The sequence below is a fragment of the Rhinolophus sinicus genome, chromosome 16 (genome assembly GCF_057876585.1).
Source record: "Rhinolophus sinicus isolate RSI-liver-muscle chromosome 16, RSI-T2T, whole genome shotgun sequence".
NCBI classification, from domain to species: domain Eukaryota; kingdom Metazoa; phylum Chordata; class Mammalia; order Chiroptera; family Rhinolophidae; genus Rhinolophus; species Rhinolophus sinicus.
The window spans coordinates 131,927,748-131,943,344 of record NC_142516.1 but is presented as its reverse complement, the minus strand read 5'-3'; the positions used below and the strand labels follow the sequence as shown (position 1 = coordinate 131,943,344).

Here is a 15,597-nt window from a genome sequence, read left to right as displayed (position 1 = left end):
TCTTTATTCCCCAGTCCTAGGAGTTGTAGCTATTTCCTGCAGGTGCTATCCTCTGTGTTACTTCCATTTTCTCTTTTTGCCTTTTCAGATCTCCAATACACATTTAACTAATTTCCTAAACGAAATTCTCTCTTTAAAAACAACCAACCAACCAACCAAACAAACTAGTGTAGCTTGTGTTTTCCTGTTTGGATCCTGACATATTCAGCTTCTAAATATAATTCCTAGCTAAAATTATACACACACACACACACACACACACACACACACACACACACACAGACACACACACATAAATCAGGACTCCTTAAAGGAATGGCTGATTATGTGTCTGGGACAGAATATACACAAAATGAGCCTGGCACATCTTGTACCAGAAATCAAGGAAGCTGTCACACATCAATGGGTCATGTCAAAAGGACTTAGAAGCCAATGAGGAGCTCCCACTGGCATACTATGGGATAATTTAAGCAATAAAAAGAATGATTGCAAGTGATCAAAACATATTCAAAATACTGAATGTGTTATACATGTTATACAAATAAGCTTATAATGATACTTTTAAAAAAATGAGAAACACAGTTCCTTTTCTGTAATTTTAACAGGTTTAGAGATGAATGAAAATTAAATCTTCCATCTTATGTAGGAGTATTTAAAAAAAAGAAAAAGGTAGATCAATATCTATACCTTGATGGTGGTAATGGTTACATGACTGCATGCATTTGTCAAAACTCACATAATTGTACCTTTAAAAAGGTAAAACTTACAGCCTATAAATATTCCTTACTTTTTTTAATGAAAAAAAGAATGTCCTCAATGGTAAAAATTATTAACTATTTAAGTCTTACTAAAAAAGACTGTCTTTGCTTCTTCAGACAAAATGGAACAAATCTAAAACTATCCCCAGTATCAGTGAAAGTCCGTAGCCCCTGGCCCTCCGAACATGACACTAATTCTATGAAATAGCATTTGGTTTCACAGGAAGCTGGCTGAGGCTGACCTCTGTTCATAAAAAAAGTTGCCAATTTCATCATGTGCCTAACTCTTTCCAAACTTTTTGTTTTCTGAAAGGAGACAAAGGTGATAAAAGATGATGTAAATTAGAGATGATAAAAGGTTTTCACAAGTGATAATAATGTGACTTAAAGTTTTGTGGCAAAAGAAATTTGATTAAAATTATACAAGAAGACAATACATTTATTTCCTTTCTTCTCTTTTGAGAAGAAATACCTAAATCTCAGATGAAGGCTGGAGTCAACTCCTTTCATATTTATCTTAGAAGTAGAACTAACTAGTTTTGTAAAAAGTGGACATACGGTTAAATTTACAAAGTGACTTATCAATATGCTTCCAAAACACAACCCCAGCCCAAACAAATCTGACAGTAGAGGAATCTGAGTACTCCTGCTACTACCTAAGTTCCATTTACAAATTTGTTTATATTTTCACAAGAATTAGACAAAAATTATTAGAAAAGTACATTATAAATGATTTTTATAGCCGCATATTCCAAAAATCACTAAAAAGCACTTTATGCTCCTGTATTGACCATCATCACAAAGTTTTTATTTTCAATCTCATTTAAATGTCTTCCGTGCTTCTCTACAATTTCCCCCTTCCCCCAGCACCTGATTCAAACATTTACCATATCAAGTTCCCAGGTTATCCCATCCCACTTCCTTTACTGTCAGATGATCTAGCCTCCTACTTCACCAAGAAAAGACACCATGAGCTATAAACTCCTCGATGTCCCTCTCCTCCAGCTCCAGACTTATTGTATCCCCCGTTAGCTTGGGAAGAGGTTTCTCAACTCTTCCTCACTTCTTAATCCCAGTCTTCCCATGCCACACTCCATCCTTTTGTTCGCATTTTCTTTTTCTCAATCTACTAAATTACTCTCCTCTGCTTCAACAAACATACTGAAGCCACCTAATCCTAAAAATTCTGGTTCCCAGGCAAGTGACTACTTTCTCATTTACTAACAAACTTTTGGAAGTACAGTCTACACTGTCTTCTCATCCAAACCTCCCATTCATTACTTTAATACTATTTAAAACTCCCACCATGAAAATCAACAATATCTTTTTAACTGCCAAATCAACAGCTTCTTTTCAATTCTCATACCACTTACCTGCAAAATAATTGTGTTCTTGCTTGGTTTGCATCGCATAACTTTCCTGATTTTCCTACTATCATTCTGAGTATTACCTCTCAGTCTTCTTTTGGATCCTCTTTCGCTGTCACCTATTCTAGACTCTCAAAGATCTCCCCTGGCAACATTACCCAGTTGGGTAATTCAGTTATGCTTTTATTTGATGACTCTCAACTCATCATCTCCAGCCCCCACCTTCCTCCAGAGCCCTCCACATCTATTTTGTTCCCATAGACAACAACTGAATGCCACGACGACTCAAAAATTAGACATTAAAAAACAAAACAAAAAAATCACAAATTTCTCTTTAATCATTCACATATATTGCATGCAGAGCTTGGCACATGACTAACTACCGAGACTAACTGGCTTCCAGCAGAAATGAAATAAAGGCAGTACTTAAACCCTTGCCAAGTCTTGGTATTTTATATTTTTTAAGTTCCTCTATTAACCAATCACTAGTTCTTTCGGTACAAAACTAAACCATGAAAACTTGTTCCTCTTCCTTTTTAATCCTGTGAAATACTAAATCCTCAGAATCACCTTCAGTTTCTCCTTCACTTCCAATTGATATATAATTTTGAAAATGTCTTTCAAATCTATGAAAGTTGTTTTGAAATGCATCCAAAAAATAAGAGATGTGATGAAGCAAATTTAATAAATGCTAATTAAAGAATCTAGATGGTGGATATACGGCTATTCACTGTACAATTCTTTCAACTTTTCTGTATGTTTGAAAATGTTTACAATAAAATGTTGAAAGAAACCTGTCTACATTCATACAATGTTCAAACACATGCCCTTTTTATCTCTCTTCTGAACTACTCTGGGAACTAGCTGAGCTCTGTCTCCCCATTCCTTGCCATTGCAAACCTCCTCCAAGATGGCTCCCAATGACCCCTGCCTCCTGGTACTCATAACCCTTGTGAACTTTGTACTCGCCGCTCCCATTGTACCAGTGTTGGTCTCTATGACCAATATGATGGTGTACCACTTCCGAGGTTAGGTTACAATCCAATGGGCGCCTCCGCTTCCATCTCAGATATCTCTCTCGCTCTCTTTCTCCTCTCATTCTGGGAGAACATGTAAGTCATCTACAGATCTTGGTGAAATGCACATTCTGATTTGGTAAGTCTGGGGCAGGGCCTGAGATACAGCATTTCCAACAAGCTCCTAAGTAATGCAGATGCTGCTAGTTCAGGGATCAAACTACAATGCTGCCAAGTACAGCTAACCAAGTAAGAAAAGAAAGAAAACAGGGAAAGGTCGATTTCTGGTTTTTTCTCCTGCCATATTTAAATGTATAGAGTCAAGTCTTTGTAGTGGTTCACTGCAACATCATCTCAATATATTCAATTCTATAGAGCCGTGCTTCTCAAACATGAACATGCATACAAATCACCTGGGGCTTTTATTAAAATGCAGCAGTAAGTCTGGAGCAGGAGATTCTGCATTTCTAACAACCTCCAAGCAACACTGAAGCTTCTGGTCAAAGGACTACACTTCTTGAGTAGTACAGTTTTAAAAGGCTCCTATGCCTTTTGTTTGTTTGTTTGACATATTTGATTATATAAAAAATGTAAAACTTATATATCAAAACCACACTAAAGTTAAAAAACATATTTGGAAAAGAAACATGTGCAACATGCAAATCTTTTGTATTAATTTTCTATTGCTGCATAAATTATAATCCTATACTTTTCAAGTTTCAGAAACATCAATCTGGAAGATAAACTCTTGAAATAGTTTACAAACATCCAGTACACATCCCAGCTTTATTTCCAACTACTGCTGCACCGTCACCCAGCCTATGTACACGCTATGCTCCAACCATACCTTACATCTACACAATACTAACATCTTAACTTCTCTAACCTCACCCCGAAAACACACTTTTGTTTTGATAATACTGCAAGCCCAAGTAGAAGTCATCAGTGGTCCTCTCCTCTCCCTTGGTCTTCGGTCTAATTTGCCTACTTATAGGCTGAACAGTTCATCACTCTACTCTACCATGGGATTCAAATCCCACAGGCTAATTATTCTAGATTTAGACAGAAAATATGGACCGCTCTTCATAATTAACCTCTCACTACTACATGCTTTTTTTCTCATACAACTTTTTAAAGATGAAACTAACATACCATAAAAACCTACCCTTTTAAGTGTACAAATCAATGGTAAAGCATCTTCAAAGTTGTATCATCATCATCATTATCTAATTTCAGAATATTTTCATCATCCCAAAAAGAAACCCCTTACTTTTTATCTATCACTCCCAATGTCCCCAGTCTCCAAGCCCCTGGCAAGCACTAATGTTTGACTCCACAGATTTGTTTATTCTGGGCATTTTATATGAATGAAATCATACAATATGTGGCCTGACTGGCTTTGTTCACGTAGCATGATGTTTTCAAGGTTCGTCCATGTTGTAGAATGTATGTACAGTACTTCATTCCTTTCTATGGCTACATAATTTCATTGAACGAATATTCCATATTTTACCTATTCATCAGTTGATGGACATTTGGGTTATTTCCACTTTTTGGCTATTATGAATAATGTTGCTGTGAATATGCGTATACAAGTTTTTAGTACACATATGTTTCCAATTCTCTTGCATATACAGAGGGTGCCAAAAAAATGTATACACATTTTAAAAGGAAAAAACTGTATTAATTATAATACTCAACATATACCGATAACAAAAGATGAAACAAGTCACGTTTGATTTCTGCAATTACAAGAGGTGTTCAAAGTGGTTACCATCAGCGTCCAGACACTTCTGATTACCACGAACTACTATCTTAAACATATCTTAAATGTGTATACATCTTTTTTGGGCACACCCCCCCCCCCCGGCCCCCGTATATCCATGAGCAGACTTGCTGAGTAATATTCTAACTCTGTGCTTAATATTTTGAGGAACTGCCAAACTATTTTACAAAGCACTGAACCATTTTACATTCCCACCAGCAATGTATGGGAATTTCACTACTACATTTTAAACAATGAGGGTGTTATAATTTCTGAAAGAGAGATGTGACCCCCCCACCACCACACACACACTGTGTAATAATTCTCTACGAAAAATACTACATTAACAAAACAGAAGTATTGTACGTTTCTGACAAGAATGTAAGAAACGTTATAGGTCCAACTATATTGAGCATGTTGAGTTTACCTCTCAGAGCCAACAGTTCTTTAATAGGGTCGCTGTAATGACATTTATGTTGCAGTCGCCGTGAAGATTAAATAAAACAATCCATGTAAAAATACTTCCCAACACTGATTATTCGTTGAGTCAATCCCAGGCAAAGCATTAGGGACAAAGGGCTAAATGCCCACATTCCCCCCCACCTCCTTCCTAAATTCTTTCCCTGCGGAAAAGGTTGCTGAATGACGGCGGGGGCTGCAGCCACCTCCCTTCTTGGGGGGAGCGCAGGCCTGAGGAGCCACGCAGGATAAATTGCTAGAGCTCAAAAAGCAGAGCCGGGTCACTTCAGCCCAACATCGTTCCCAGGCGAGATTCCGCATCCTCTACCTAGCGTAGCAAGTCAGAGCAGGATATTTTTTCCTTTTTTAATGGTAATAGACATTTATTATGGTCGAAGCAGAAAAGGAAGGGCAAAGAGAACACAAGCATATCTCCCCACCCACGATCCCAGTCTTATTTCTACAAACCCCCCAATAAGGAAAACAAATATGAAACCCGATCCAATACGAACTCAGGGGGTATACTAATCCCAATGGCCCTCACACCCAAAGAACCCCCTACCAGAACCTCCTAGGACAGATGGCGCAAAGCTTACCTGGTGGTTTCCTCCAGGTCGACCCGGCTCCGTCCAGGGACCTCCTGAGGGATAGTAGCCATCGCCTCCTCCGCCTTCTCCTGGCCAAGTGGTCTCAGCAGGGCCGCCCCCGCGCACCCGCCAGGAAATGGGAGGCTGAGGAGGTTCAGAGCGAGGAGGATATAAGGGTGGAGGTGGATGCACGGGCATATCTCCACCCCCAGGCCCATAGTAGCGGCCATAAGACGGACCGTCACTGGGGCCGTAGCCCGAGCGCCTTAAGGCCGACATGGGCACCGCTGCCCCGAAGCGCTTCCCGCCCCCCACGGCCGGCTCATTGCGCAGGCCCCTGCCAGCGACAGGGAATGGACAACAATGAAGGGGGTCGGCCGACAACAGCCAATCCCAGGCCTGGTACCGCCCCTTCGGCGGCGGAGGCCTGGGAGTTGAGGGACGAAGGTCCGTGACTCTGGGGGTCTGGAAAGCAGGAGAACGCGGGGCTGCACCGTGCTCCTTGAAAGGGAGACTACGTTTTCCCATCACCTATGCAATGTAGATTCCTCTTTCCCTCTCCTCAGATGGGGAAAGTGTGTCCCCGGACCGCACGACGGTCCCGCCTCTTCCAGACGACGGGCACGTGGTACCGGAAGTAGGTAGGGATATTATGGAGGAGTTTCCGGCAGGCCCCAGCGGCTGAAAGCCGGGGAGACGCGCTGGTCCCGGTCCGGGTTCCTGTCCCGGTTCCGACGAGGCGGCGACTCCGGTAGGAGGAGGGAGGTGTTGCACACGCTGGCCCACCGCAGCTATACATTGCAGACTTATCTCAGTTCAAAATGAACTATATGCCAGGCACCGCCAGCCTCATCGAGGACATCGACAGTGAGTGAAATTAGTCTGGGGTGAGACCCTCCCCGACGGGTGCCTCTTCCGAGGAAGCTCGTAGAATGAGTCTGGGGCGGGAGGCGGTGTGATTTGAGCACAGTTCTGGGTGTTTGGTGTTGACATGCTCCACGGGATGGAGGAGCCACGGGACACACCCTTTCTCTACCTCCTAGCCTGCGACCTCTATTACCTCTGTCCTGCCCCACGCAGCCTGCACCGGCTGGTCAGCCGCAAGCTGTGCAATTCAGTCCTGCTTCCTAGGGACGCTGCTGAAGTACCAGGTTGTTACTGGTGGATGGATGAGAATGCTTAAAGCGTTCATCAAGAAATGAGAATATTAAGACAATAGCATTTGGACTTATTGGCAGTAAACATAGGCTTTATGCTGTGTAGTCACTTGCAATATTCTTTTTCCATAAAGGTCTTTAGTACTTTCAACTTATGGTAGCAGAGACCACTGCCAGACAAGGTATTGACTTTTCTGGAAAGGCAGAGTTGATTCACTTCTTTTTTTTCTGTTCAACAATTTTCTTTTGCTTTTACTTAAGAAGACCTCCCTTATTCCTAATCATTATCCTGAAGAGGAATTCAGTCCTGTATGAAAGAGGAGATATATATATCTTTTTCCTTTTGCTAAACTGTCATCTGTGAATTACTCCTCAAGCAACATTTTTGTAAATGTTTTGTGTGATCCTGTGTCATTAACTTGTAATTGCTGCAAAATGGTTTACACACAGTTCCAAACAAGTTACAACAGTCTCTATAGTTACTGTGTATACAAATTAGAGTGAGTGCCTAATTAAACTTTTTATTGTCTGGGATCATTTTTTAAATCCAAATTAGTGATTTTGCTATTGAAGGGAAATACAGTGTAAATTGGACCAAATTCATACATGTAACTAACCACTGTACAAGCCTATCTCTAATGTGTGATGAAATCTTAAGTTGTCTGAGGATGCCGTTTCGCCCTCACCTCTCTTCTTACGTATCCTAATTATTTGAGGCCCTAACACATCCTGTCATTCTATTAAAAATAAGTTTTGTTCTCAAGCCTTCTAACCTCTTGTTTGTAGATTCCAGGCCCCCTCCTTTACTGAAAAGTTCGAAACCATTTCATATGTACTCTTCACACTTTCCTCCTCTCTCCTTAGTCTTTCTGTATTTTCACTTATCCTCTCATTGAGTAGGAAGTATTCCTTCCTTTCAGTTTGTCTTTTATTACTCTTTCCTCCCACTATTTCTGGAAACTTCTGCCATTAATATCCTTTTTCTCTCACACCTTCTATCTTTCTCTCTCCCCCTGGATCCTTCCTTTCATATGTTTTTGTCTGTCCATCTCAATTTTTTTCAGTTGTGTCTCCTCAAACTCCCATCCCTTTTTTCATATCTTTACCTCCAAACCTTTTGCGTCATCTCCATTTTGACTCTTCCTGACCACCTGCAGTTTGATTTTTGTTGTCCGCACACTAGTGAAGCTGCATTCTTAAAAGGCATCAGTCTAGTGCACTTTTCTGAGTCTTCCCCTCCCCTCTGCAGCACTGCGACTATTACCACTGGATTCTTAATTCTGTACTCTTGATTTCTCCAATACTAGTAGTTGTTGATTTTCTTACCTCTCCACCTCTTACTGTTCCCTAAAATAGATGGTCTCTTAGGTTCCATGTTTGGCCTGCTTCTTTCTTTAAATCTCTAGGAGATCTCCTGGACTTTAATAATTATATCACCTCTTTGTGGCCTCATCCGAAATTGCTCTATTTCAGACCTCTTTGGCATTCCAGCCTTACATTTCCAATTATCTGTTGACATTTCTACCTAAGTGTCCTGATAGCACTTCAGAATTACAAACAGCTAATAATCTTCCACCCTGAGCTTGCTTTATTTACTCCAGACTTTTGGTAAGTGGTCCTCCCTGACGATAACACAAAATTCCTACAGCTTCTTATTTCTTTAGCACCACACTCTCTCACACCTACCCACATATACAAACTCAATTAGTTGACAAATCCCATTACTTTAAACTGCACAGTCTTAGTACTTCCATTCTCGCCCTTCTCATCCCTACCTTGGTTCAGGTCTCTTCATTTTCCACACACTGGAAATAGCCTCAGCTGCTCTCCCTTTTCTGCCAGTTCAGTCTTCAGTGTGTTTTCTTGTTCCTTATACAGTCAAACCCAGACTCAACCTGCTCCCAGTTCTTTTTTCTGACTTCATTCCTGGTATTTCTCCCCATACCCTCAACTTTTCACCAAACATGGATACATAGCCCTTTTTTTCCTCCTGTCTAAATTACAGATTTCCCAAACCATCCCCTTCTCTGTCACTCTTCCCATGACCAAAAATTATCTAACTTTCAAGAACCAACTCAGATACAGCCTCCAGCTCGAGTTTCTCTCAGTCTCATATAATTAAGATGTGCTTTCTTATGGTACTTAATTATAGCCCAAGGAAAATTATAAATTCCTTCTGGGAAGAAGCACCCTGTTCCTCTGTTCTGCATCTATGAAGTACTTTATGGGTGGTCTTAAAGAAACAAATGAACTTTGCTAGTTATTCTAGTGACTGGCTTATTGTCATTTTTCAGAGTCAGCTCCAAGTCACCTTCAGAGAGGTTTTCCCTAGCCACCCTCTCTTCTGTAGCTACTTTCCCTTCATCCTACTAGCCTGCTGTCTTACTTATTCCATTGTAGTGATCACCATAGGTCATTTTTTTATTTGTTTGCCTTCCTCCACCAGGAATATAAATTCATAAGGTTGGTGAATCTCTGAGTTTTATTCAGTACTGTATATAGAGGCTCCAGAACAGCACATAGCTTTCAATAAATATTATTGAATTTTTGCTCTAGCTTATTATCAACATCCTCATTTTACATATCTGAGGTATTGTTTTTAATTTAAAATCTTCCCTGACTCCAAAGTGTGAAACAGAAGCTCTTCTAAGTTGAAGGGAAACAATTCTAGAATTAAGATCATAAAGATCATCCAGACTAAATTTCTCAATTTGCAGATACAGAAACTTGACATGACACTGAGGAGGTTTAACTGTCAACCATCAGCGTCTAGAGCCAGTCAGGCTTCCTGACTACTCAGCCAATCCTGTTTCTACTTTGCCACACTATGATTTTTTCCACCACTTCTAACCTAGGCTACCTTGGTCCTCCCTCTAATTTCCCAATGAACTCCACCTTAAATACATGGGAAGAGGAAGTGGTAGAAGTAAACTGCTGTTAACTTTATTTTTGTTGTTACCCTGTAAACTCACTGATGCTAACAGTTTTCATTTTTTAAAGATCTTTTTTCCTTTTCTCAGAAAAGCACTTGGTCCTTCTTCGAGATGGAAGGACACTTATAGGCTTTTTGAGAAGCATTGATCAGTTTGGTATGTATAAGTTGTGGACTTCTCTTATACTCTAGATAATACGAGTTGCCCATTGTATTTTTGTGTTATTTCATATTGAAATTTATTTATCACCAACTTTTTCACGTGTCTGGCATAATGGAATACTGTTTTGAGTCATTACATCATTGTTTCCTAAATTATGATTAGATCGTTTAAAAGCTTGCATTTACAAGTTTGTAATTCTAAAACTGGTTCTCATGAAAACATACAGTGTTTTGGACTATTTTTTTAATTTCTCCATTAGAGAGACCAAATGATAGAAATAAACTCAGTCCAATGAAAAAGCTGCTCATTTGTACATTGGCTCGGGTGCAACTACTCTGCAGAGCAGTTCCTGCACTGAATGTAACTCCACCCCGTGCAAAGAAAATTGGGTAGAAGGCATTTCCTGAAGCTTTTTAGGGACTCCAACATTAAGCTCAAGATTTTACACTTAGGAATACGTCAGACTCAAGAGTCTTGGTCTTTTGTTTTGCTCCTGCATTTTTCTGAAGACATCTATAGTTGCTTCTGTTTCAAGAAACTTCTAGTTCATCTCACCATGTGGTAAACATCTGTTAGGTCAGTGGATTTAGGCAGGAGGAAAAACAACATAATTGAAACACCTGTAAGAGTTATAGAAGATAAGAGCATAGGTAATCTGCTTTTTTTCAAATAAGACAAATGGGACCAATTAAAAGAAGAAAAATAATTATTCTTAACAGATTGGATTTCTAAATCTTAAGACAAATTCATCAAACTACTTTGAGGTAAATGTAGTAAATACTGGCTTTACTCTCATTACCAGGTGTGCTTATCTGACAAAGTGAAAAAACAGGTTTTTGCAGCAGCATAATTCGTGGACACCTGTATGATATTAAATGAATCCTAAGTACTGAAACAAAGTTAAATCTTCGGTCAATAATCAGATATACATACCCACCCAGCATAGAAAAACTTCTTTAAAAAAAAACAAAACAATTTTAATCTCTGCAGTTGTTTGGGCTACCAAGTACCCTACTCATTTATATTTTCTTATACTCATGTTGATATTAGCAATTAATGATAAGTGAATTTAATTTTCCTTAACTTTTTCCCACCATCATTCATGTGTTAGTGCAATCTAATCCCAAATACTTTTTTTTTTCCAATTGTTTGAAAGTCTCCTAAGTGGTGTGTCTTAATGAAATAGGAGAAGGTTATTTGAAATTTCAGCTTTTCCCAGAATTAGAAAGTTTGGAAATCACGTTTAGTTCAATTTTTTCTACTCAAAATAACTGATTGAGTTATGGACCTTTACCCAATAATTTGAACTAAATATCTTTGTTTCTTCCCTATACACTTATAGCTAATTTAGTGCTACATCAGACTGTGGAACGTATTCATGTGGGCAAAAAATACGGTGATATTCCTCGAGGGATTTTTGTGGTCAGAGGAGAAAATGTGGTCCTACTAGGAGAAATAGTAAGTGAAAACTGTTAAGCTGTTATGGGTCTTGATAATCATGCTAGTTAGGTTTCTTTTTGTCTTTTCAAGAAGAAAAAAATATATTTTCTTCATTTCACCCACCTTTTCACAGGAAACTACCAAGTTAGCTTAGGAAAGCCACAGTTGTAAAAGGAAAGTTACAGAGAATAATTAACTTTGTTTCAGTGCCTCTTGGCATTTTAAAGATTTGATCCTATCCATTAGCAGCAAAATATCATTGATTTTACCTGATACCTTAAAAAATACCATCATACACAAATGTGTTTATTGGTATATTATTTCTGCTATATCTAATAGCAGAAAATTGAAAAACTTGAGAAAAATAATTCAGTAAAGTAAGTCTCATATAGGAATATTCTGTACTCATTTAAACAATTGTTTATCAAGTAGTTTTTCAGGATAAAAAGTTAATTAGCGGTGTTTGAGGGAAAAGACACATTGTGTATGCAGTGTGTGCTCTCTCTGTTTTGAAAGGGGGAAGGGGAGAAAATGGCTATCGGAGAATCCTTTCTGTGAACTATCCTGATGATGGGGTTCAGCTTCACTTGGATCCTTAGCTCACAGCCAAGGAGGGGTCCCTGTGTGTCTGTGCCAGGAAGACCAGCTGTGTTACTGCAGCGGTGAGCGTGTATATGTACATACTACGTACATACACACACACGTATGCATATGTACACATACAAAACTATTAGAAAACGGTTACATATATAAAACTATTAGAAGTACTCAGACATTTTTAAAAGAAGATAAACTTGATTTCATATTTTACATAAAACATTTATTTAAAAAGAAAAACACCTTATTTAAAACCTTTGACTTGATCCTGCTGCTTCTGATTATTGGGTTTGCTAGGAAAATAAGTTTTGACATTTTCTTGATTTTATGTTTTCATGTTTAGTTTTTAAAGTTTTCAATAAAGTTTCCCAATACCTAATCACATCTTAAATCAGGTTTTCAGAAGTCTCTTGATTGGAGTGGTTTGGTCCGTTGCTATTTTTAATAACAAGACATTTGAGAAAGTAAGGAGATAATTCTGCCAGGGTCAGGTTGTTTCAGAGACCTCCTGCTGAAACAGCTAGAAATGGCTAATCAGTACTGCCCCAAGTGCTGCTGTGAAATACATGAAATACCTTTTTCTAGCTTTTAAAATATTTTTGTGGCTGATGTTTTTGGTTCAGTGTATCATTTCATACATGTTTATACAGCAGAAATCATTGTTTTATGTAAAGGTTAAAATAAAGCACTATACTACCCAAGAGTAGTGAGGGAGGGTATAGTAAATGGCTGAACTGGTCTGCTAGTATATCATAGGGGCTAATGCATCTCTGGACAATAGAATTATGTGTTATTATTTTTCCTTTTTTTATACTTTTATGAATTAATTTTTTTAAAGAGAAAACATACTGCTTTGCTTTCAGGGATAAAGATTTTAAGTTAAAATATTTACACATACTCTGCTTCGGTTTTATAGTAGTGAACATTGCAGAAATACCTTCTGTGCCAGTTACATTGGCACAAATGTACCCCTATGTAGATGTGTCTGTGAGAACAAGTGAACTTGTGTTCATTCTTGAAGATTCATTATTTCTTGGGAGCCCTTAGAAAAGTGCTCTTTTTTATATATTATGGTTTGGATGCTGCAGAATTTTTACAGTGGTACTACTAAAGAAATATGGTTCGAGAATGCTTACATAGTTACATGAATCAGTCAGTTTGAAGAAATTAAGTGCCAACCCTAGGGAAACTCAAACCCAGAAACCACCTAGATTCTGTAAACGTCCCCTTGCCTAAGAAGTCCCTGGATTCTGCCCCAAGGATGGTGATGCACACAGCCTTCAGTAACAAAACTGATTGCGGGGTGGTAACATCGTCAGAAGCACGTGAGTAGCTCAATGAGTAATACACTGAGAAGTCCAAGAGGCAGTACACTGAGCTAAGAGCCTGATCTTCCCATCAGCTGCTGCCCAGGGATTGTGAGGGCAGGTTACACTTGATAACAGATTTTGCTGGGTGCAATTAACATTTGACCCAGGGCCGAGTCTGCTTATGTAACTTATGTGGCTTTCATTCTAACCTCTGGTGAGAGTCCTCTATCTGATGTGGCACAGCCTGTGGGTGCTAAGGCCTTGACAGCATATGAAGAAAATTAGAATCCAGTGATAGGTTGGAACATCTGGAGAGTTTGTGTATGTGTTAATGCCTTCCCAGAATTTTATCACTGGAAGTCAGAGAAGAGGATAAGAAATAAGAATACCCTGTTCGTATAGACTCTAGTTACAAAAACTACAGAATAATACCTGTATGATCATTTTAAAGAGAATGAACTAAATCTGTGGATAATGAGATACTTTTATGTCAAAATTCTCCATTACAAGATTGGTTTTCAAATGCTTATAGGTGTTCAAAAATAAAAATATTAAGCATCTTATGCCACATTAAGTGAAAAAAATTAAAGTCAATATTTGCACTGTGGGGTTTTTTGAAAGTTGATATACTCGTATACATGGAAAAATTGGGAGGATATTCACCAAAATGTTATCCTTCCATACTGGAATTATGCATAATTTAAAAAAAAAATTTTTCTAGTAAGCAAAAAATTTTTTAATTAAAAACAAATATATTGGGGCCATCTGGGTTTAGTAATCTAACTGGTCTGCTGAGATTTTCTCTAGAAGTCTTGTTGCCATAGAGGGGAAAGGAGTCTTGTGTTATCATTTAAAGACTCCTAGTTAACGCAACAGCGGGACAGTTTATTGCCTCTGAGGGAGAGGGCTCCTTGTCTGAATCAGTGTTCTATACCTTCTTGCTGAGCAACAATCCCCAGAAATTAAGCTGACTTTGATCACGTAAACATACAAAACTTATCTTCTAAAGCCATCTTGGCCTCAGTAACTTCTCTCCTAGATTCTCTGGAGTTGGAGAGAGAACCATTTATATAAACACAGCTCTTTTTTTTTTTTTTTTTTTTAAAGAAAAGTTATCCTTGACTAATGTAGGACTTCCGACAAACTACAGCTTTGTTATACACACTACTGCAGATCCCTGTTACCATATGTATATAAGTATGTATTCTGTAGTAATGTTGGCAGCCATTTCTTTGTAAAACTTACCTGTCCCTAAGAGAAGGATATTTCAGCCATGTCACAATTATGAAAAGTAACCCAAGCCTGACATAGAAATCAGTTTGCTTTTAGATCTAATGTCTTCTGTTATTGGTCATCAGTTGAAGTTTTTCAAACCTGCTTGTTTTGTAGGACTTGGAAAAGGAGAGTGACACACCCCTTCAACAAGTGTCTATTGAAGAAATTCTAGAAGAACAAAGGGTAGAACAGCAGGCCAAGCTGGAAGCCGAGAAGCTGAAAGTTCAGGCTCTTAAGGATCGAGGTCTCTCCATTCCTCGCGCAGATACTCTTGACGAGTATTAAGTCTTTCTCAGAGGCTGTTGCTCTTGGGGAGCAGGGGCTGTCACTGAATGCAAGAGGCATTCTGGTCACCTCACTCATTTGACAAGTGACTGTAGAATTTTGAAAAGTCATTTTTCTTTTGAATTCTTTCACATGTGCAACGTGAAGAAATCACATGGCTTTTTTTCCCCTTTTTAATAACAAAATAATTGTTTAAAGGAGCAGTGGAGTGGACTCCTTTCACACATCACTGTGGAGCCAGCAATTACTTACATTGCTCTTCTCGTCCCAAATTTTACAGGGGACATTCTTCATTTGCTTGTAAATAAAATTAATGTCAAAACTCATGTTATTTCCCAAGTTTGAGTTGTCTCTAATGAATAGACAAAATTGAGTTTCTGGTCTCAAAGCTATAATATAATCTGGGAAGTCCAGACACTGGGATTTCCCCTTGTGTCGCACTTCCAAGTTGCTAGTTACTTACAAAGGAATATTTTCATACTAAAT

General features: G+C 38.7%; 2 protein-coding genes across 2 annotated transcripts in view; one reads left to right on the top strand and one right to left on the bottom strand.

Annotated features, from left to right (window-relative positions):
- The window catches only part of DDHD2 (DDHD domain containing 2), a 60,728-nt gene extending 54,454 nt beyond the window's left edge, over nucleotides 1-6,274 (bottom strand). Inside the window, exon 1 of the mRNA XM_088793555.1 lies at nucleotides 5,962-6,274. Coding sequence (XP_088649681.1) covers nucleotides 5,962-6,231 — 270 coding nt within the window. The 5' untranslated portion in view covers nucleotides 6,232-6,274. The remainder of the gene's footprint in view (nucleotides 1-5,961) is intronic.
- Nucleotides 6,275-6,363: 89 nt separating this feature from the next.
- On the top strand, nucleotides 6,364-15,437 carry LSM1 (LSM1 homolog, mRNA degradation associated). The gene is made up of 4 exons (XM_019748113.3): nucleotides 6,364-6,819; nucleotides 10,130-10,198; nucleotides 11,547-11,662; nucleotides 14,941-15,437. Exons 1-4 carry the CDS (start codon nucleotides 6,774-6,776, stop codon nucleotides 15,109-15,111), a joined length of 402 nt encoding a protein of 133 aa, XP_019603672.1. The 5' UTR covers nucleotides 6,364-6,773; the 3' UTR covers nucleotides 15,112-15,437.
- Nucleotides 15,438-15,597: the final 160 nt, after the last annotated feature.

What these genes read in the sequence shown, in the direction of transcription:
- LSM1 (XM_019748113.3), top strand. Translation starts at nt 6,774, where the DNA reads ATGAACTATATGCCAGGCACCGCCAGCCTCATCGAGGACATCGACA. An exon ending in CCTCATCGAGGACATCGACA is followed by an intron (nt 6,820 to 10,129) that starts GTGAGTGAAATT and finishes TCCTTTTCTCAG; the next exon opens with AAAAGCACTTGGTCCTTCTT. An exon ending in GAGAAGCATTGATCAGTTTG is followed by an intron (nt 10,199 to 11,546) that starts GTATGTATAAGT and finishes ATACACTTATAG; the next exon opens with CTAATTTAGTGCTACATCAG.